The 23,223-nt window shown below is 35.9% G+C and overlaps 2 protein-coding genes across 12 annotated transcripts in view; one reads left to right on the top strand and one right to left on the bottom strand.

The window, feature by feature from the left end:
* LOC110398611 (skin secretory protein xP2-like) overlaps positions 1-23,223 on the top strand; it is a 184,303-nt gene that overhangs the window by 47,114 nt on the left and 113,966 nt on the right. The window contains exons 3-4 of the transcript XR_002438495.1: positions 5,704-5,766; positions 15,590-15,643. The gene's annotated coding sequence lies outside the window, so the exon portion shown is untranslated. The remainder of the gene's footprint in view (positions 1-5,703; positions 5,767-15,589; positions 15,644-23,223) is intronic.
* PDE5A (phosphodiesterase 5A) overlaps positions 1-23,223 on the bottom strand; it is a 64,058-nt gene that overhangs the window by 35,008 nt on the left and 5,827 nt on the right. For 6 of the 11 annotated variants that reach the window (XM_021396410.1, XM_021396411.1, XM_021396421.1 and 3 more), the window contains exons 2-7: positions 14,273-14,855; positions 12,756-12,845; positions 4,442-4,513; positions 3,280-3,369; positions 2,032-2,169; positions 1,268-1,332 (exon numbers count right to left, since the gene is read on the bottom strand). In XM_021396410.1, coding sequence (XP_021252085.1) covers positions 1,268-1,332; positions 2,032-2,169; positions 3,280-3,369; positions 4,442-4,513; positions 12,756-12,845; positions 14,273-14,855 — 1,038 coding nt within the window. Of the gene's footprint in view, positions 1-1,267; positions 1,333-2,031; positions 2,170-3,279; positions 3,370-4,441; positions 4,514-12,755; positions 12,846-14,272; positions 14,856-16,358; positions 16,845-23,048; positions 23,200-23,223 lie in introns of those variants that run through there. The other 5 variants (XM_021396413.1, XM_021396414.1, XM_021396412.1 and 2 more) reach the window with 3 other exon arrangements.

Genomic DNA, 23,223 nt, shown 5'->3' with positions numbered 1-23,223 from the left:
TTAGTTATCCTTCTGGAGCAAGTGCACATGCAAAGGATGTTCACAGTGCTACAGGGAGAAAACTATTCTTTTGTTATTTCACCAATTTGGTTATACAAGGCAATACCCCACAATTCTGAACACTAGTCTGATCTGGGCGTGATTCGGGGTCCTTGATTACGTAATAAGCCTGAAATTATATCTTGTAAAGTAACACTTCCCATCTAATCCATGTAATTAGATTCCTTGTGTTGCCTGATATTGTGAACTTAAAACAAAGCATCAGTTCTAAATCCAGTGGCTGACTCATAGTCCATGGCATGTAACTGTGCTGTTTCATGAACAAAATTCAGATATGCAACTAAGGTTCAAGCATTCCCTCCCTATCAGTTACAAGAAATAATTTAGTGATGGTCCATGCGAGCAGGAAATTAAATTTTGGTACATCAACTAGTAACCATAAAAGGGATAATAAATAGAAAGGTAAAGTCTGTCTCTTTACCATCTCCATAGTGTAGAAGAGGAAGTAAACAGTTATCCTCTGATCTTATGACCATTCTGTACCTATGTACTTTCTGATTGTACATTGTATAAAATCGCAATGCAGTTCAACAGTTACTTGCTTTAGCCACACGCTTTGGAGTTCATTTTCAAATACATATAATTAAATTTCATATCAGAAATGTTCACTAAAAAAAGGTCAAAGGTATGGAAATCTTCATTTTCTCTCTGGACACGACATCCGTAGTAATGTATTTTTGATAGGACTGTGTCTCACTCTTCTGACACTATTGGAATCAACTGCTTGTGATGACAGACAGGTTATGGAGGCAATAATTTTCAAAATTTAAATATGGAGAGAGGTTCAGATTAAATTTTGCCAACTGTGTAATCTGAATATTTGAATTCAACTATTTTTACAACTTTTTCTTCCTCTCACTTTAAATTCTTAGTCATTTCTTGAAGATGACTGAAAGTTAGAACTTTTGGACTTTTCTTTTGATTTTGTCAATCATATTCCTTGAATTGCAGCCCACCCTTGAGTTGTAACTATGTACTGAGACTTGAAAAAGTGGAGAGACCAGGCCTTGTTCTCCTAGACTTCCTGGTGTGACAGTTTGCCTGTGTATGTTTCAGGACAAATCTGCTCCACAATAGATAGCAGAAATATGTGGTACCCAGTGGGATGAGATGGTACACAGGTCCTTTACTATGAAAAATAATATTAAAAGCATAATTTTTTGAACATTTTCCTGTGGTTAACAAAAGCTTAATTTCATTGTTTTACCTTTTCTGATTTTCTGCTGAATCTAATTCCTCAGCTTCCATATGAAACACACTAGAAAATGAATCCTGAAAAAACAAGAAAATATTTTAATTTACAGATGTGGATGTTTTAACTAAGAGCAGCAGTATTCATGTGAAAAGCCTGTTGCAATTAACAACACCTCTTCTGTAAAAAAGATAAGTATAAAATTGTTCATTTCATATCAAGCAGCAACAGTACAGAATCCTATGACAAAAGTATTTTTGATGTAACTTTTAGTATCAGTGAAGTATCTTGAATCTCTACTGATCACTCTGAGAAGAAATGCCAGTATATAAGCTGTGCCATCTATCTCTAGAAGTTCCAGATTTTAACATTAATTCAATTCCAGACCAAGAGCACATAATATCTACTTTGCCTGAGGACATCAATGCCTTTTAAACATTTCGACAAATGTGCATTGCTTTCCACATAGGTTTTTTTCTTATAGTCGAGAATCCTAACTGTAGGGAGCAATTAGATTCTCTCTGCACTAACGATTCAAACTACAGACTGGAAAGTAAGTGCTGGAGTTTAGTTGACATGCAGAGACATTGTGACTATGTGAATACACACATTATGTAAATTCCTCTTCTGTATTCTTGTGTGCAGGAGTTACTCTCTTAAATACTGTGAGAGTGATTATTACATAATAAAATCCTGCTCCTTTTCTGCAGCCTATGGGATGCCCATACCTCCTCTAGGGAATAAGCACTTCTGCCTTTAAATAAAAAAAACCTACTCACAGTACAGTCTTCATCCACTATGAAGATGGTACACCTCTGCACCTGCATGAAGGATATTATGGTGGCAGCTATCTTCTTCAGAATTACTTCCAAAGACTGCTGTTCTTCAAAAATAAGGCTGGCAAGATCAAGAAGCACCTGGAATAGAGGTCTTTATGAAAATTTGACTAACTGTGATGAAAGCAATAACTAGTTATTACTTTGTATGATTCTTCCCCTATTCCCTGAACCAAGGAAGTCAACACATACATCTGTGACAAAGATTAAGCTTTGGCTCTCATACAGACCACAAGGCAGCAGTAATTAATAGCCAGTTTGACATGTTTGATGGAAGAAATTGATAGCATACTTAGCTGTCTGATGTTTTCAGTCAGAGAAACAGAGTAGATTTTGGCATTAACAGCTGATCAAATGTAATTTGAGAAGTCCAGACCACACACAGTAATTTGCCCTTAGGAAACCTAATAGTTTCCTATGGCTCATGTGTGCATTATAAGAACGTCAACTGTGATATTTAAATTACTTAAGACTTTCAAACACAATTATTCCTTGTAATTCAAACAAATCCTAATGAACTCATTTGGTGAAAACATCATTTAGATGCAGCCTGTCATATTTCAAAGCTGCTGCTGAAGAACTTAGCTGGTCAGATGCAAGTAAATTATATTCCCTTTATCCCCACAGGAAGCATGGAACCAATTTGAAAAGATTATCCAAATTTGTACCAATTTACAAACACTGATATTCACGTGGAAACTCAGACCTACCAGAAAGTTATTAAAAGAACTGCTGCTTAGTTGTTTCTCCAAAAACTTTTCATACCATGTAGGGTAGACATATTCCACTCACAGAGGCCATGGCATTAATAAACCATCAATTACATAGAGTAAAAAGAAAATTCTATTTCCTGTCTGATCATTATGGAAAATATTGTTAAATATTGTTAGTGACTATTTATAGTTGTAGGAGACTGAAAGAGCAATCTGTATAACCTCTACAATTTTGTATGGGTAATTTTACCTGAAATTTCTGGAGTATGGAAGCCTCTGGCTGTGTAATATACACAGTGAGCCACAGGGTAAGTTCAGGCAATATTTAGTATATTGACATAGGATGATACACAATATTCAATTAGAGAAATTAAAAATTGCCAAGGAACAGCTACCGTATGAGAAAAAACCAGCAGAATGCAGTGATTTGTAGCTAACAATAATTTTTGTATTTTTGGGACAAACCTGTTGATCGTACCTGATTACGCCTGTTTTCAAGCAAAGATGTTTCATACAATTGAGCATTGTGAAGAACAATTCCACAAAATGCCAAATATGCAGCAAAATCCTGAAAACAAACAAACATAAGCTTCTGATGAAGATAGTGTCTCACAGCATCTTAGCTTTATTCAAAGATAAACTGTTACATTTTTTCACTTTGAGGTATTAATCGATATTTAAAGATATTTTTGGCAATTATGTATTCAGGTTTTTTTCAGTCACTCTTAATTCTTTTCCTCAAGAATCTCTTCTCCCTTTTTTAAAAGAATAGTCTTTCAAGTTTATCCTGGTGAAAGTAGGATTGGAAGAAGCAGCAGATCAAAAGAATCAAGTCGTTTTGCAACAATACAGTTTTTACCTAGAAAAACATAGTACAGACAATCAGCATCTGTTATTTTATGGAATTCAGTCTCTTCTGAAGTGAAAATAAAATTCTGCTAACATAACAAAACCACAAGTTTTTTCACTATCTGAATGGGATGAATTGGTATCTTGTAGATGCTCTGTATGCATTTTGTTTTAAATGGGAAAGTTTTCAAAAGGAAAGAGTAAATTCTGATTTTTTTACTGATGAAGATTAAATCACCTTCTTCAGCCTTTTTTGCTATGCAAATTTAATGTGAGTTCCAGAAATGTCTGGAAAGCAACTACCATGTGAGAACTGGGAGTCAAGTTGCCATCTCCTCTTCTGATATCTCATATATTGTTTATAATTTATCCAAGGCTTTTCTCTTCCTGCAATTACTGTATTGGGAAGCAATACAGTATTTAAAAAAATAGACAAATTTTAATATTCAAAATACATATTGTCAGAGATGCCAAGAGAATTAATATCAGTTCTTAAAAGATAATGCCTATGATAAGGTATGAAACTGTCCTTAAGTGTATTTCAGTAGGGTAAGCTTCTGTTTCAGAGACATATGAGAGGTACCATTCTGATCCAGAAATTAAACTACATCCCATCTACTTTTCTCATGGCTTTATAAGCAAAGAACTCTGCAATATTGCAAGGTATTTTCACTTGTTAGAGGCGTTTCATTTTTCGTAACTTTAAAATGTCTGATCAGTGTGAAAAGTAGTAACATATTCAACCCCTGCTCTCCTATGTAAACAGAGACATAAATCTCCAGCTTCTGTACCTTTTCATCTTGTTCCGTGAAAGTCCCACCGGTTCCAGATTTCTTATTAATTGCTTGAGCCACACCAACAACCTAGTGTATTAAAAATGAAATAATTATATCATTTTTAAGTAGTCTATCATTGGACTCTAGTATTCCTAGACAGAGGAGAAAATAAATGATTGTTACATGTATATCTTTTGTTGGCCTTTGCATAACCAAATGTATTTAAACCCATTTATTTCTAATTTATTCATATTACAATTTCTGAGCATGAACCTGACATAACAAAAAGAGAAAAAGTGGCAAAACGTCCTGGATGATCTTATGAAGAAGGGTTGATTTGATTCAAAACTTGTTCTGTAAGTTGAATGAATCATCTCACAGAAGGACAGCAGTGGTTTATACTTCTGAAGCCGTAAGCAACATCTCTCTCTAATGGTCATCTACTTTTGCGTGTAGAACCTACTCGTCCTGCTAGCTCTGATGAAGTTTCTAAAACATACCCTTCTCACTGGAGGCTTCTTACAAGATCTTTCTACCACATTCTTTTTGCTTTCTGCTTACTTCTGAAACTGCTCAGATAGAATTTTTATCTTGCTGAAAAACAGTATACACAGGTTGTGTACCTGCCAGAATCAAGTTGGTTACTGTTAAGTACTTATTTAAAGATAGGTTTAGAAAAAATTTGCTTTGAGATTGAAGTAATGTAAGACCATTTCAAGTTGTTAATGACAGCAGTTTTTTCATCTTACTTTTTTGGATAAACATTACCAGGAGACAACTACGGTGTGCGTGTTTAAAAAGCTGTATTTATGTGTTACTCATGAAATTTATAACTGCTAAACTGAAGGAGGTCATACAGTTATATTTTTGTAATGGAAAAGACAACAATTTACTGTCTCTCACACCAGCATTCCCAAAATACTGATGTTACAAGTAAGGTCATTGTTCTGCAGCATGAGTCACTGCCAACTGTGGGTTCAAAAATGTCTGTCTGAAATAAAGCTCAGCTGTCATGACCGTTCCATACAATGCAAGTCTTCCCACAGTCAACTTCTCATTTACTTCAGTAAGAATTTCTTATCTAGAGAACATTCTCACTGTAGTAACAATATACTTGCCATATACATTTCTACAGCAGGCTTTCAATTGTAAGCAAATCCTTTAATAAATCTATATGCTTTTACTTTTACCTGCGTGTGGAAAGACTAATGCTTAGGCCTTTTTTCCTAACCGCTGTCTTTTCTGGGTTTCTCATTTTTTTTCTTTTTTTTTTCCAGCTTTGGCCCAGCATGAACAAAGACAATTTTTATGAGTTAAGAGACTCCTTATGGCATCAACAGGTGAGTACTTTTGTCTTGTACCACAAGACTATTTAGCCTCCCTTCATTAGCCATGCAGGTTTCTCATATATTAACAAAGCACGTTCCAATGGAAACAGTCATTTTTATATCTTTGTTAAGGCCTTCCATTAAAAGCTTTTAGCAGAAGGGGGAAAGAATATTGAGGAGAGTAAACCTATTAAAAATTCATAGTTGTTTTGATAATAACAATTGCATGCAAAAGACGAACTGCATAAAATACTTGTTTTTTGGTAAAAAATCGGGAAAAAAACAATGTTTTCCAGTAACTTTTTACACTTTTAAAGAGAACCTTGTCGTATGTGCAATTTTTGCATATAAAATTAAAAGTTTTAAAAATTAAACTGATTCAAATTCTGGCCTGAATTTTATTTATACCAGTGCAAATTTAAGTGAACTTCACTAAGATGTGTATTATTCAGGTTGGGTATTAGGAAAAATTTATTCTTAGAAAAAGTGGTGAGGCATTGGAACAGGCACTGGCTGCCCAGGGAGGTGGTGGAGTCCCTGGAGGTGTTCAAGAAATGCGTAGGTGTTGCACTGAGTAACGTCATATAGTGGTATGGTGGTGATGGGTTCATAGTTGGACTACACGATCTTAGTGGACTTTCCAACCTTAATGATGCTATGATTCTGTTAGTTTCCAAATCTTGGAGTCTTGGCTGATAACGGGTAATTAGGAGAAGATGTAAAAAACTCAGGGAAATTAGTTCTTTTTACTAAAATAATTATGTAATTAGGACAAAAGTGATAGTATTTTAGACTGTGTCAAACATAGGCCTGCATTTTAGAGAATCCTAAGCATAGTATGAAATCCAAATCTTCATTTTTCAAACTTACTATAAATCAATCTGAAAAGACAATAGGTCTGGTACCTCCAGATGGGATTTATGTTCACACCAGCAGAAAATGTGAATAAAAGGTTGACTGTAACTACTATGAGCTCAGCTGTACAGAAAACTTATTCAGATAACAGGTATATCAAAAGTGTGATATATTTGTGGCAATAAACAAGACATATATCTGTATATATGAGATAAAGCAAATTCTCTGTAAAGCCTGAAGAACACTGTAAAAAAAGTGACAGCCCACTTGAACATTCACTGATGTATGCACTGTTCCAGTCTAACAAAAAGATGTTTTTTTAAATTACCTAGGCACTGTTACATCTTTTTTCCTTAACAAGCAGGCAACAGATAAACCTTCTTAAAAGTCGTAGCACTAAAGCAAAGGTAGTTATTTTTTGTCACTGTCTTGCTATGCCTACAGAATTACCCTGCATACCTGTTGTTCACCCAAGGAAAAACTAGTAGGAAACAAAGAGGCTTAAACAGCCATGAAAGGGGATGACTGCTAGAAAATCATAAGCAAGTGCTGTGGAAAAAAGAAAGCTGAGAATAAGGGAGAGTAAACATTGAAGTGATTACTATTTGCTTGTACTTAGATATCTGTAATCTTGTGTCCTAATCCCTAAAGTAACCAGTGATCTGTTGAGTGCTACAAACTTTTTCATGAGCTTCACCCCTAGTCTGACTAGGTAGGGTGTTACACACACCAGTCATGCAGCTCCCAGCAAGACCCCCTATCCAGGTTTGCTGTATTTGAAGCACAAAAGGGGTGGGCAGAAAATAGTAAGCTGTACACAAAGGACCTTAACTCCTTGGTCCAGCCTTCTTTAAAATCAATAGAAAAAAAAATCCTCTTGGATCAGATACCAAATCCTTTGTAATTTGCCATTCAGATGCCATAAGATAGATATATACCATGAACATAAAAGCAATTTTGATGATGGAATAGTTTTCTTATTGTCATTCCCAAAAAAGGAAATAAAAAACACCCAACAATTACTGAGTTGATAGCCATACCTGTTTTTCCAGCTCAGAACACAGCTCTCCTAAATGTATTCTTGCTGGCAACACAAGCAATGCTCCAGTGCTGCTGCTCATTCTGTAACCTTTCTTCTTCAGCTGTAACACTTATCCCATTCAATAAAATGTGATCCACATTATAAGGAGAGATTTCTTTTAATTATCAGAGGGCATTCTCTTTTCTATTCTCTTTCAATAGTTGTCTCCTGCCTCTAAAAGTAGCAGGCTACCTAGAGTGTTTGTCAGTAGATGATAACTAATGACTTCAGTTCTGATGACTGTGATCCAAATTTTATCTGAATTGTTTCGTGCTGCATTTTTCTGTACATTAAGATTGCAGGCCTAATTCTGTGAAAGCTTTTCCAGCTCTACAGGGAGCTAGTTCCCTTTTTAGTTCATTCTTACTTCAGCTGATTTAGAAAAGACTGCTTTGCATCCTCAGAATTAAAAATATATACTTTTTTTTTTCCTGGCACCTGAAAAGAAATCACACGAAGCCAAAAAATGGTAACAGGAAAACTCAACTTTTATCTCTTTGTAAAAATGGGAACAAATTCACATGAGAGGTCAAAGTAAGTGGTTTTAAGCTTCCTTTGCTCTCCTGCTCTTGTAGAACTTTGATCAGGCTTATAAAATTATCCTGTAGGGACAGACTTGTGTTTACAGACTTTCATTTTTAACCAACAAAATTTCACATCCTCTGTCATTCTTGCCAGCAGTAGCCTGCTTGATTCCTAGCAGTCTAGCTGCTATAAAATAGCGTAAGATGAAAATCCACCCAAGGAGCAAATTACTGTTCTCCATAATCCTGCAGCAAGGCTGCTGCTGGAACTGGAGTTAGTTTGTTTCAAATAAGATTGGCTATTTCTACACTATACTGCAGTCCCTGTGATGTGTTACGCCTGAACTTGTGTTGTGGGAGAAAATAATTTAGCCAGCTAAGGTTAACATGCTTCCATTTTATAAAGTTCATCAGGATACTTTAAAAGGCTGTTGTAAACAGAATACCACCCTGATGTACTTGGAAAAGCTTCATGGTGACAGGAGATAGAGCAAATTAAAACAACAACTGTTTTGTTGTTTTAGGCATTTTAGGCATCATCTACACAATTGCAGCGCATATTGCCAGGAAAAAAATAGTTGCCAATTAGTAGGAAGTTCAATCTCACATACTTGAGGCCCAGAGCCGGAGTGACAAGTTTCACTTAATACAACTAAAAGTCCCCACATGAGAAAATACTACAGATTTCAATAGAAATTAAATCAAAATAGTATGTTATGGAAATGACTTTGCACAACTGAAAGAAAAAAAATGGAGAAATAGCAGAAACCGATGTCATTTCTGTACACATTCTACAACAGTCATGATGACTCTCCCAGTCAGGATCCATCCATTCTACAGATATCCCAAACCAGAGAGCTGTACTGACCCTTGTATCCGTTCTGGATAACTCTACAAGTTGGTTTAAACTAATGACTTCCATTCAAGGCCTTTCTTCCTCATTCACATTCCTCATTTCTCATTCAGGTTGGATATTAGGGAGAATTTCTTCTCAGAAAGAGTGGTAATGCATTGGAACCAGCTACCCAGGGAAGTAAGTGGTGGAGTCACTGTCCCTGGAGGTGTCTAAGGAAAGGGTGGATGTAGCACTTAGGGACATGGTTTAGCCAGCAACATTGGTGGTAGGTGGACAGTTGGATTAGATGATCTTAGAGGTCTCTTCCATCCTTAACGATTCTGTGGTTCTGTGATTCTTCAGTGGTCAAAAACAGCAAATGATAGAGCCTTGTCTGCTCAAAAGCATCATATGGCAGTACTTTTAGCATATGATGTGAGGGACAGAATTTCCATTTAATTATGAGACAGTCATTGTACAGCACTGATTTACAGGTATCAGGACTTTGTTCAAAGCCCCTAAAGTTGATACAAAGCTTGATCAGTTTGTAGTGTTTTATGAGCAAATGAGAACTCTTTATGAAGCTAGCACTATACAAGCATCTGTGGTCTGATCTTAAAGGACGTAATGTAATGTCTCTGGCATCTGTCAGCAAGAATAGATGGAGTAGGGAAATGAAAAAAGTTTTACTAACAAGTGAATGAGTTTCTGTTCTTCAGTGCAACTCTGCAGAGAAACTTATACCTCACTACTTTTCTCTTGGTAAGATTAATACTAGTTGCTGGGTCCTTTTTAGGAGCTCTACTGTGAATCAAACTGTTTTCTTCTTTTCATCTATGGAATTTCTTATTAGTAGTTATTTTTAAGTAATATGTTGGTTTCTCACATGCCTCATGGAAATAAAAGAAAATGTGAAAAACATCTACTGGAAAAATCTCCATACTTCAGCAGGCCCAGAGGATTTAATAATCAGCATGAGATTTTCTTCCTCTGAATTAATGACTCTTTTGTTTTAAAAAAGAATACTAATACTAAACAAACAAACAAAAAAAGACACAGTTGCTTCTCATTTTCAGTGTTTATTTTTGGAAGTCTTCCAAAATTATCTGTTGACTGTGACTGCTGACATGGGCTAAGGAAGTATTCACTATCTTCAGTATTTCTAGAGGGGCCTTGGGAATTTAGTTAGTTAGTTAGTTTTTACAGGGAGGAGACAGTATTTTTTTTTTTTTTTTCCTGAAAAAGCAGATGGCAAGTTGAAGACCGTTTCACTGACTCTGACATCTGTCCAGAAGCATATCAGAAAACCATTACAGTAAGAGGGACAAAAACCTTCTGGTAGAGACTTTAAACCATCAGAAGGAAAAAAAAAAGAAGTGCTATCCTTTCCTAGCAAAAATCTTCTGGTTTAGCTCCTTCAAATTATTGCATATAAGAGTGAGTGTAACACTTTCCTCAAAATTTGTGTTGGCTGAAGCTCTCAAAATAAATACATATCTGCTTCATTTCCATTTGCTGATGCACTTAGGAGCAGAAACCTCACAGAAGATACGGCCAATTACAGGTTTATTCAGCCTGTAAGTCATGGCGTATTTCACCAGCAAACTACAAGTCCTATTCCTTCTTCCATCTACCATGAGGACCCGACAAGAAGTTAGCACTTTCATGTTCTCTGGCTTGCGAGACCTTGTAATTCACTTCTGATCGCAATTACAGAGAACACAGTATTTTTTCCATTCACCAAAAAAGAAAATGGGATGGCATGGGTGAAATTTAAAACCTTACATGGTCCACTGCTCTCTGCCTGCCCTCCATACAATACCTGATTTGCTTGCCTAGGGCCAGCAGTGGCTGCTGCCAGCTGGAAAGGGGGAGGCTTTTAAGTGGGCATGAGAGTTGGAGAGCAAGACTAGAAGTGTTGTCCATTAGGCACTATCAAGTCAGTTTCAAGCTCTCTCCTTGGAAGTATTGAAAAAATATTTTAAACCAAAATTTATGGTAGGTATTGTCTGGGTCAGCTGGAGTAAGATTCAACAAATCAGCTAAGTCAAGAGTTTAATCAGTTTATTTAATGAGAAAAGGCTCACAGCAGTGACAGTCAGGGTAACACACTCTGTAAGAGGATTAAAAAAAAAAAGGAAGAGCAAGAAAAAAGTTTCGTATCTTCAAAATAATCTTGACAGCATTTTTTTTGGAGTTTGAGAACTTTGAACTATCTGGAAATGATAAATAGTCTGAAAAACAAAGGAATTACAGAAGAGAAAACCTCCATCTTAAATCTCTGATGCACTCTATAAAGAGCCTTGCACTTTGCAAGCATTCTAAGAACTGCTGATGTGGCTGAAGGCTGTTACTTTCAGGATCAAATACCAAACAAAACAAAAACAAACAACAAAGAAATACGAACTACCTCCCTAAGTAAGAAAGTGGATCTTGCCTTTTTTCAATTCCAGTTTTATTCTTTCTCTGTCTTTACTGAATTTACTTTTGAGTTGCCCAGTGCTAGAAGACATAAGAATTCCGTAATAAGAATTCTCCTTACCTCAACAGCATCATATTCAAGGGAGAACTTCTGTGACAATTAGCATTGATGGGAAATGCATGCAAGAGATCAACAAGCAGATACCCATTATTCTAGTTTAGGAGTGATTTCACTTTAAGTTAGATGAATGTTGTGTTTAACCCAGTAGGCAGCTAAGCACCACACAGCCATTTGCTCACCCTCCCCACAGCGGAGAGAACTGGAGAAAAACTAAAACTCATGGGTTGAGATAACAACAGTTTAATAGGACAGAAAAGGAAGGGAAACTAACTAAACTATGAAAGAATATACAAAACCACTGATGCACAGTGTTAATTGCTCACCACCCACTGACCAACAGCCAGGCAGTCCCTGAGCAGCAGCAGCTCCCCCTGTCCAACTCCCCCAAGTTTTACTCTCCAGCACGACGCCGAACGGCATGAGGCATCCTTTTGGCTGGTTTGGGTCAGCTGCGCTGGTTCTGTCCCCTCCCTGCTCCTTGTGCCCCAAAGCCTTTTCTGTTAGGGCTGTGCAAGAAGCTGAAAAGACCTTGACTCAGTGTAAGCACTGCTCTGCTGCAACTGAAATATCAGTGTGTTATCAACCTTACTGTCATCCTAAATCCAAAACATAGCCCCATACCAGCTACTAGGAAGAAAATTAACTCTATCCCCACCAAAACCAGGACAATAACTTAACAGAGATTTCTCTGAATCATATAAATACCACATGTTTTCAGTGCCTGATGACCAGAGTCAAAAGAATGGAAAAAATGTTTTAGACAGTGATAAAAACAACTTGTGTCCTGTGATGAACATAATCTAGATACAATCCAAGTTGAAGTACAGTAACTCTTAACTGCAATTTGAGTGCATGCAGATATAGACCAGTAAACATGCAGAGAATTTGAATGCTGACAGATACTATGTACAGGAACCATGAATGGTTCCTCTAGAATTAAATACATATATTCTACTTCTGCCTCTTGACAATTCCATTTGTCTTATGTTACTGAGCTAGATAGGATAAAATTGAAGTCCAGGCAATCAGAAGCACAAAGTCGTTTTTTTTAATAAAAGAGATGGTTTTATGCTGTAAGACAATGGCTGACAGCTAAGAAAAGTTTAAAGAATTGGCATAGCAAGAAACTGCATTACATAAAGTGATCCCAGTACCGCAACTTACCTCTTCCCTATGATTCTTTATTGGCATACAGAGAATACTCTGAGTCTTATACCCTGTGATCTGGTCAACTTCTGCATTGAATCTTGGATCCTGATACAAGAGAAAATATAATTATTTAACTACTTGCCTTTTTTAAAGGTTTAAAAAGTCCAATATCTGAATTAACTGTTATATAGGATAGCAAAGGTTCCATTACTACATACAAAATTGTTACTAACAATGTGTTAAAAAAAAAAAAATTACATGGAACGTGAGTGCCTGTGGATAAATACAACTGCCAGAAGGATTAAAAAAAAAAAAACAAAAAACCTCTCAGGAGAAGCCTTTCTTGAGCCTAGACCACCATTATAATTAATTTATGCATGTATCTCCAATACAGCTTTTATCATCAAGAGGAAATTACAGAAATATACAGAAAGATATGCATCTACAGAAAAACAAAGTTTCATGATGATGATTGGTCTTTTTGCTTTATTCTGTTGCATCTTTCTTTTTTTTCAGCTGAATGTTGTTATAAAGCCTTGATTTTTTTAAATCTCACTATTTCTAAAGGCTGCTGCCTTTTCTCTGGTAATTTATTTCAAATTGAGCATGATGACCCATTTCAAGGAAAAACTTTTAAAATAAAAGGATAGGTAAAGTCCCACTGAAATCATGTAATTAACCAATTTTTAGGCACTTTTTGAGTTTGCTGAAAATTAAAACAACATATGCAATAATTCTGGACTCCTTATAGCTTCTGAAAAATGCTTCTTGGTAATGGTACCCAATTCTGTAACCATGCTGAGAGTCACCAAGACATGATCAGTCAGAAGCGTTAATTTTTATCTCCGTGTATTTGTATCAATCAATTAATTAATTTATTAAATTTTCATCATCCCTAAATTCAAAGCACAAAATAAGCACATCCAAAGATTCTGGAAATAAGTGATGTTAAGATGAGGTGTAGGAGAAGTCTTCTCCCAGTGCTGGATTCCCTTCCTTTTTTTCATCTAGCCTTGTATTACAAATTACAGAATCTTATTTTATTTGGAAGACTGCTATACAGTTCAAACTCTCATCCTGGTCTTGTTTGTTCCACTTCTGCTCTTTATGCCTCAGATACAATCAAATCCTCTATTTTCTGTTGTAGGACCGTAGTTTTGCAGACAATTACACTCACAATTTCATTCATTTTGGTGCAGAAACATAAACATTTACTTGTTCAAAGCTAGAAATGCAAATAGTAATGTGCACATAAATGGTTAAGGCTGGAAATCTGACTGCTAATGACAAAGTTAAATAATTTATTTTGAAGTTATCATTCCAGTTGCATCTATCATAGCTCCAAGTTTCTGCATCTGTGTATATGTGTAATACATGTATTATAATTGAAAATTTACTGTCTGCTTTCCATCTTGACTGGTGTATGTCAGTGTAGCTCCAAATACATATACTAAAATGACAATATTACATCAGCAGATAATACAGCTTTTTCTAGTTTCAGCAATAGTTCATGACAGGTTTTCTTGGTTTACCTCATATGCATTCTTGATGTTCAGAGGCTGGCCTATAGCAGCTACGTGGCCCACGATGCCCTTGTTCCACTCCAGGCGAATGCAGTTATTTGAAGCTTCTTCTAGGGTGGAACCTTCAGCCACATCAAACAGCCTGCTTACAAGAAACTTCTCATTGGAGCTATCCTCACAGACCAAGAACAGGGAATAGCGATCAGCAGCTATAAGCTCATGGATATGTAGGAAAATTTTATGGCAAAGTGCTGTGACATCCAAATGACTAGAAATGTCTTTCACAAGTTCTAAAAGCCTTGAGCATCGATCCCCTGCACTGGACCCAGTCCTTGGAGATTGCAGAGGCATCTGTTCCTTCTTTTCAGAGCCAGAGAGGAAGCTTACTGCTCCTACTGAGTCCTTGACAAAAATCGGCCTTAAGGGTCTGTCAAATTCTGAAGCAGAGATTTTCCTTGCTGGTGTTCCAGAGTTGGTGGTCTCAGGGCAGGCAGGCTGGTGACAAGCACAAGATTCACTCTGAGACTTGGTCCCCTCCTTGCAGACAGGGATGGTATGAACTCTCTCAGCAAACCATGCATTAACCATTTCTCTGTGAAACAAAAATAAAATATAGTAAGCGATGTAAGTTAAAACTCTTCAGGAACTAACACATTTTGAAAAAGACACTGCAAAGAGGATAACTTTAAACCTTTTCATACAGTGAACGTGAGTGCACCTTTACTGTTCCTCTCTATCAATATTCTTTTGTTTTAGGCAGCGCTTAGTGTACGTTAAGTGGTACTGTTTTATCCCTCATAAAAAGAAAACTGTTTCTGCTTAAAGGAAATACCTGAGTACGCAGACAAAGACTACTCTTATTATGTGGCTTTCAGAATATAGAAGATCAAAGGTTTACACTAATTTTGTGCTTGAAATTCATAATTTATTTATAAATTGAATTGAAAAATCTATAAATTGAATTACTTATAAAATGTATAAGTGAATGAAGACAGAACTTAAAGTTTTAATTCTACTTTGCTATCTTGAATTATCTGTAAGCACATGTATCATCAATAACATAGTATACTTTTTCTTATCGGTATAATGTTTACTCTAATATTTTCTTGTCCAAAATTAATTAATTTATTTATTTAAATACAGGGCTTTTTATTTAATTTTCTCTGTAACAAAGCTTCCTCACAGCACATGATTTGCTCTCAGTATTTTTTTCTGAATTACATGTTTGGTCCTATGAACAGCAGATATCCTATTGAAAAGTCTGATCTCTTGGAAACCTTTCATGGTGGTCATGTTTTAAAACTGGGATATTTTTTATTTGCTCAGCAGACCACAGGAATTTCAAGAGTGAAGCTGAATGAAACCATGGAAATTAATCAGGTTAGTCAGCCGCTGATCGGTTACAGGCATCAGCATATGTTAAATATGTGGAGCATAGCACATGGCCTTTTTTTAATTAATCTATGCTGTACAATGCAATGCTGTAAGTTAGTTGTTAACTGCTAATTCAGAGAAATGTAACTGATTAAAAATCTAAAATCCACCAATACTATATTTATTAGCAAGGAATTCACAATAGGAAACTTATCTGTCTTACATTGAGTAGGTTTGAAAGAATTTCTCAGATTTTGCAACTGCGTACAACTCGTAGGCCTCAACTGCAGGCAAACACGCTATGAAAAATTAAAATGACACTGGAAATTGTGTGACTGTAAAGAGAGCACCAGGCAAAAGAAAGTCATGATGTTACGGCACTCATTCCACTTCTGTGTGGACTACCTGGTAATTCTTCCCTCTCCACCAAAGCTGTGTTTAGTTGAGGCAGATCTCATTTAATACAGAACTGTAAAACTAAATTCTTCTCTTACTCACACTAATGCAAGACCAAACAAATACATGCTAGATTATTTTATGTATTTACGTGTGTTGTTGTCCTGATTATGCAAAACCTTACACAGATGGTTAATATCATTCATAACCCCAGTGATCTTAAAGGCTGAATGTCCACTGTGGTCACATAAGAAAATTGTGAATTTTCTGAAGATGAGAGCATTGAGTTTCATAGAATTATAGAACTGTTTGAGTTGGAAGGTACCTTAAATGGTCATCTAGTCCAGCTCCCAACTCCCTCGTTGTAAGGGTCTTTGTCCAAAGCCACTAAATGAAATATTGGACAGCATTAAGGCAGTGGGAGATTTGCCTCTGAGTTCCACAGAGCTAGGATTTCATTCCTAGTTTTTCCATTTTCCATGAAGCTCGTGAAAAAGTGCTTGCTATAGCAGTAATATACCTCAATCAACAGCTATTATAATTTTCCCAGCAATCTAAAGCTAATCCAATTATAGGAAACATTATGCCAATGAACACTACAAAATTCCATTCTGAGTGAGTTTTGGTTCATTGCTTAGTTACTTATTATTAAAGGCCGTAAACTCTGTTTTTTAAGTATATTAATAAAAGCTACTGACAATCTTTTTAATTACAGCAGTAATATATACTTTTTGTGAAACCACCTCATTCAAATATTTCTTTCAATGAAGAGACATAAGGAACATTTGATGTATTAATAAGACTTTGATTTTAACAATATTATTTCATAGTACTTACACAGCATAAATACCAAACGTGGGAGTTGTGACCATTTATTGCTGAAATACATAATACACATAGAGCAATATCACATTTGCAAAAGCCACTTCTATGAAAATCAAAATAACATTAATAACATTCATTCATTTTATAACATTTGAAATCTTCATTTTTAAATTGAACAAAAAAGTTAGTGATGACAATGCCTAGAAAAATGCTTTAGAAAAATAAAAACTCAAAATGGAAAAAACGTGTAAGTCAACCCAGTACAACTTCTAATATAAAAGCTGATAACTTTTTATCATACATGCTATGTTATATTTCAGAGTTCATTTGTTTTCTGGGTTTTTTTGAGTTTTTTTAGTTTTTTTTTTTTAATATTATTCTCCTCAAAAGAAGCAACTACTTCAAAATTTTAGCTTTTTCTAAGCAAAATTTAGCATCTAGCACTAAGGCTTCAAGTGAGCTGAGTGCACAGGAAGATATGTAGAGAATAATCAATAGTTTGAAAAGAAGTCTTGTGAATTGAGCCAGCTTCATGTTTGTGTGTGCTGACTTGATATTTGAACATTGGGGACTGGCACTGATGTAAAATAAGATTTATATGTGACTGTAATAACTTGGTATGAGACAGTGAGAGCTTTCTTAAACAAGCCAGTGATCAGATATAGGAAGCTGTGTACTTTGCGCGCGTTTTGTTAATGGATCAGCATGAATCTGTGCTGCTGGACTGAGTGACAGCATTTTTTAGAGGAATCTGATTATCTACTTGCTTACATATGACAAAGGCGAATATGAAATGCTATCATTTTGGTTAGCTCTGGTTTACATTGAATTTACATAGGTGCGTGTGTTGATAAAAGGCGCAAGGCGGAGAAAGATTCAGGTACCCTGTATGGAAAAGCAAAAGCTAAAGCAGAATTTTGGTCTATCTTGAAACTTGCCCTTTCATTTATTTTTCAGTGTTGCATAATGATGTCCTCTGGCTTTACTAATGTAGTAACAATAATAAGTAAAACGAATACATTCCGAATTCTCAAACTGTGGACATGAAATAATTTAGTTTTTACTTTTTTGGCTTTTTGCCCTGTAAAGTAAGCATTCTAATGTTTCTCTGTCTTCTGGAGGTTATTGAGGGATGTGGAACATAACTGTAAAACCTTGCCAGTGAAAGTAATTGCATTTCTTTAATAAGGACTGGCTACTTGTTAGCCATCTGCAGTACTTATAAAGTGCTTTGACATTGAACAGAACTGTATGTGGAGCTGCATAATTATGAGTAACATATTCCTCTGCCCCTTAATGTCTCTTAGATGATGGTCCAATAGGTTGCCAACACAGTGTGCAGTTCTCAAAGATCTCTGTAGGTTAACAGCAACAACAAAATCTTTAACTATACTTTTTAAAGCATGGTTTTGAACTTCAAGCCATTTAGGCATTTTAGTTTAGGCAACAAGAAAGCTGTTCATATTCAGCTGGAATAAGAACAGTGTTTGCTGACCTTTTACTGAACACTTCTAACAAGGAAAATATTTAGCTCCTTTTATACACATTCATGGGTGGAAGAGCAGCATTTCACATTAACTGATGTATTCTAGCTGTATGTGGAATCTATGAGATGAAGTCTTGAGAAATGTTGACAGTCTGTCCTATTTAACAATGCATGACAAGAGTATTACTACAAATAACTACTTTCTCTGTGAATAGTTAGCACAAGAGATCCAATACAAGACAAATACTGAACCACAAGTGAGATGACTAAACTGGAAATTAGTAACCAAAGCTATGTATGACCAAGATGCTATTTTGAAAGGACAATGTGAAGAAACAAACACCCTTGACTATTCTATTCACGCAAGCAGCCTTCAGCCAGCATTGGCATTGTTAAGAGCTGATAGTAAGGACCATAGTAGAAGTAAGCTTACAAGTTACATTAAACAGAAGCAGATATTGATTTTTAGTGATCTACATGGATAGTTAAAAGCATGCAGTGTTTCCATCACAGCAAAGCTTTTCAATCACAACAGGTTGGGGAGTTAAGGAATCTGCATTCCTTCCTATGTACAGCATACATCCTTTTATGCACTACAATCCTGTACTGCACTACGAGCTTCCACTTGAGAAAGCTATGGTTTCTCCTTGAATTCATAAGCAGGAATAGTTTACTATGAAAAAAAACATTCTTCAGTCACTTAAATCAGACGAACCTAGTCTTTTCTCTACAAAATACAATTTCAAAGGACCATGATAATACTGACTGCTGAATTTGGCAGGTGACCTCATTGAGCAGATGATAAAATTTGAGAGAAATTTTTGAGAGAGGTAAAAAGTGGATCAAAATACAACAGAAGATTAAACATTTGAAGAAAAAGAAGACTACTGTGAGATTTGTGTGATCCTCTCTATCATCACTTGTATCCAGCTACACATGTATAATCTGCATTACATCCCTCGAGAACTTTAGAACACCTCAGACTCTCTGGCCCTGGTGTGTTAAATTGTACAGAAAGTAGAACTGTCCCCAAAGCAAGAGGTTTTTAAGATGAATAAACAAACAAACAAAAAAAACCCACGAAAATCGGCAGTTGAAAAAACATAGAGACAGCTTGGTCATGCAGAAGGGAACACAGTTAGACCTGAAAAGAACCTCTGCTTGCTTTATTTTCTGTGCCTTATCAATCAGACCATGCTGATCTATTTACTGTTCTACTCACAGTCTAGAAATATTAAGTAATTTATTTGTACCCTTCTTTGCATCACTGTGATTATCTTCAGAATACTTCAGAGTACTTCTCAGAACATAACAACTACCACCACCAACAAAAAGCACCTGGTGAAGATGTTTAAAGAGTAACAGCCAAATTATAACTACCTTGCACACATGTAACCATGCTACATATTCAAGGCCATACAAATGGTCATTCAGCAAGCATTATGTATGCTTGGAGTAAAAGTGGAAAAACAGCACAAAAGTAATACTGAGAATCAACTATGATAGTATACTGCATCCTACCCATCTTGCACAAAAATGTGTAATAATTACTGTGCCATAAAAGTAGTAAGTGCTGAGTGGATTTTAGTGAAACAACAAATAACAAATACATTTTCTCTACTGCTCATAAATTTTTCATATGTACAACATGTAAATTTCCAGCAAGTGTGTTGAATGTTTTGCCAATATTTCATTCAAACCAGCAGTTACTGACAACCCGCCTGTCTTCATTTCAGCTGGGACAGGGTTGTTTTTCTTCACAGTGTCTGGTATGATACTATGTTTTGGTTTTAGGAGAAAAACAATGTTGATAATACACTGATGTTACTAGCTGTTGCTAAGCACTGCTGTACAGAGCCAAGGCCATTTCAGTTTTCTGTTTCTCCTACTGTCCTACCAATGACAGGGGGCCCAAGGAGCTGGGAGGAGACAGAAACAGGAGAGTTCATATAAACGGGCCGAAGGGATATTCCATACCATATGAAGGAAAGTTTAGAAAGGGGTGGGAGTTCAACTCTGTCTCTTGCTTCTGCTGCTTGGGCACTACCTGGATATCAGTCAGCATGTGGGTAGCAATTGCTTGCGCATCACTTGTTATATACATTTGTATATATATTTGTTTGTCATAACTATTATCTTTTTCCTTTTCTCTATCTTAGTAAATAGTTATATCTCAACACATGAGTTCTACTTCGTGGTTTTTTTTCGATTATCTCTCCCATCCCACTGGGAAAGGAGGGAGTGAGCAAACAATTCCTGAGCCACCTGCTGGGTTAAACCTCAACACTGCTTCAGGAGATGAACTGAATTCAAACTTGCCTACATAGGTCACTCCGAAAGTAATGCCTCCTATTTATTTCCATGGAAACTACAACTACAAAGAACACAATAATACTACTTGTTAGAGCACATTCTCAGCTACAAAACACTGCCTTTCAACATAATCGCCACCATTAGCTGTGCATTTTTGCCAACAATGAACAAGAGCCTGCATGCTGTGTTTTTAAAAATCTGCATGGCCATCCAGAATATGGCATGTCTTTCATGTCAAAGTTGCCACTGCTGAAATGCAGCACCCACCATCTCACTGTGCTCACATCCACTGTTTCATCTCTTTAAACGTTCAGCAAGCACTGATGAACATCAGCGGATGCCATTTTTTTCACACAGAACAATTCAGTTCCACATCTTTGCTTCATATGCACTTACATGTCAGATGCTATTTTGTCACATTGCTCTTCTGCTGCCATCTGGCCCATGGCAAAAAAATGTAACAGAACATTGGTGGGAAGATTCAACCTCTACTGCCATACCACCAACATCCGCCTCTGATGTCATGGGCCAACATCACAAAATAGGACACGTAACTTTCAGAGCAGCTGTCATAGAATGCCAGCTTTTAGGTATCTGAATTCCTGTGGTCCAATCCTGCAAATGTTGAAGTCAACAATATTTCACAGCAAGCTTGACTATTTTCTCAATTGCTTTCCTGAAAATAACCACTAGATATCTTCAAATTTCTTTCATCTTGACATAATTTAGACACAGAAATCATTTAAAGGGTTAACAACTTGAAATCTATTCAACATTAAATATAAGTTTGAAAGTTACTACAAGTCACTTGGATATTAAACTTGCCTTACCATTTTCTTTCTAGTACATCCTATTTCACCATTGTGTTTGATGTGTTTTGTCTCCTTTCTAGCTATGGAAAGACTTAAATAAACTGTGCAAGGCCTCATTAGAATTCAGTATTAAAAATGACTGTGAAAAAAAGTGTTTTTACATTTACTAAAAACATAAATTGACAAGGACAATGACTGTTTTTCCTCAAACCCTTTCCAGTTGTGGTTACTAAAGATGCTTTTTCTAACAGCGGTAGGCAAACAGTTTTTGAAGACAACATATAACTTGAAGTCAATGTCAATTTTTTTAGTGCAACTTGTTCAAATATATAGATTTATGCATAACATTAAACATGTAAGTGGTCCAGCTGATTTCACTTTTAATGCAGATCTGAATGAAGAACTCTGATTCATGATTCAAACCACACACATGAAAGAGTGAAATAACCACCTTTTGGAACAATGAAATAATAAAAATCTTGTCTGATGCTCCTGTTATTTTTAAAACAGGAGGCAGAGGTTGATTTATTACCTCAAGCATAAGTATTAAAAATGGGAAACTCATTAACATGCAATTCTTACATATTTTCAAGAATTTTTTAAAAGACTGCAGGCTTAGCTTTTCACAAGAATAGATGTCTAGTATAGGGACTTCCTAATCACAGTATAAAGACAGAGAAAATCCTCTGAGGCTGAAGGTCAAATTCTAAAATGTGATCCTTAATGTCTCCTCCGAACATTTACTTCTCATTCCAGGCTCAAAAATCTTAAAAATAACTATGGACCCAGTTATTTAGTTGTGGAAAGCAATAGCGCAATACCAATGGCTTTGGTGAACAACAGAAAGTTAAGTTCACACCTGCCCAGAGACTTTCCATAAGTCTGTACCACTTCACTTCCACTTAAAGTCCCAAAATAGGGGTTAAGTAAGACTTAAGTGGAGCACGGGCTTTGAGCTGGCCCTCTGTTCTGGGTGAGTTCACCATAATGCACAAATAAATGGGAAAATATATATATTTCGCTAAGCAAATATATTTTGTGGCTGTATTTTCAGTGCCAGACCTAATGTGAAATTACAACCATTGAGTAATTCACAAGGGCCATTTGAGCAGGGTTTCTTTTCTGGCACTTTGTAAATAGCTCCTTTTGTATTTAATGCCTTTTTTCTTTTTTTACATATATCGTATAAGTCAAGAATCATTCCATATAAATTGACCTACGCTTCTTTGCCAGAGAAAGACTTGTATTCTGTGATTGCATTAATTATATTTATTAATTTTTTCATGACAAAAGCAAAATGCTTCTTCTTTTCTACTTAAAATGAAAATAAGTTGTAGCGCGTTAATTCAAGTCTAGAATGTGTTGTCAAAACTCACTTTGTTTTTTATTTTGAATCTGGATCACATATTCCCACATAATTCATCTTTAATCTAGCATTCAGATAAGCATAAACATAGTCTTTAATATTTAAATGTACTTTCTTTGGTCTGATGATATCATAGGTGGTGTGTCATGATTTTAATACTTGTTTGTTAGCTAGCACAATTTCTATACCATATGGATAAAAGTGTTTAATTACCTCGTCTCCCAGAAAGGCAATGTATACCTCAACTCAGTGTTTCTTCCCATAAATTTAGACCCTGTTTTCTAAATTCATCCTATTAACAGCCGTAAGAATGGAAATGAGTTTCAAATTCCTGCTGGTGCTATCACAAATACCGTAAGTTACCCTGAAATAGAAGAAGAAGGCAGAA

Source organism: Numida meleagris, chromosome 4, assembly GCF_002078875.1.
Source record: "Numida meleagris isolate 19003 breed g44 Domestic line chromosome 4, NumMel1.0, whole genome shotgun sequence".
Lineage (NCBI taxonomy): Eukaryota > Metazoa > Chordata > Aves > Galliformes > Numididae > Numida > Numida meleagris.
The sequence above is the reverse complement of the archived record's forward strand: the minus strand, read 5'-3'. Positions and strand labels throughout refer to the sequence as shown.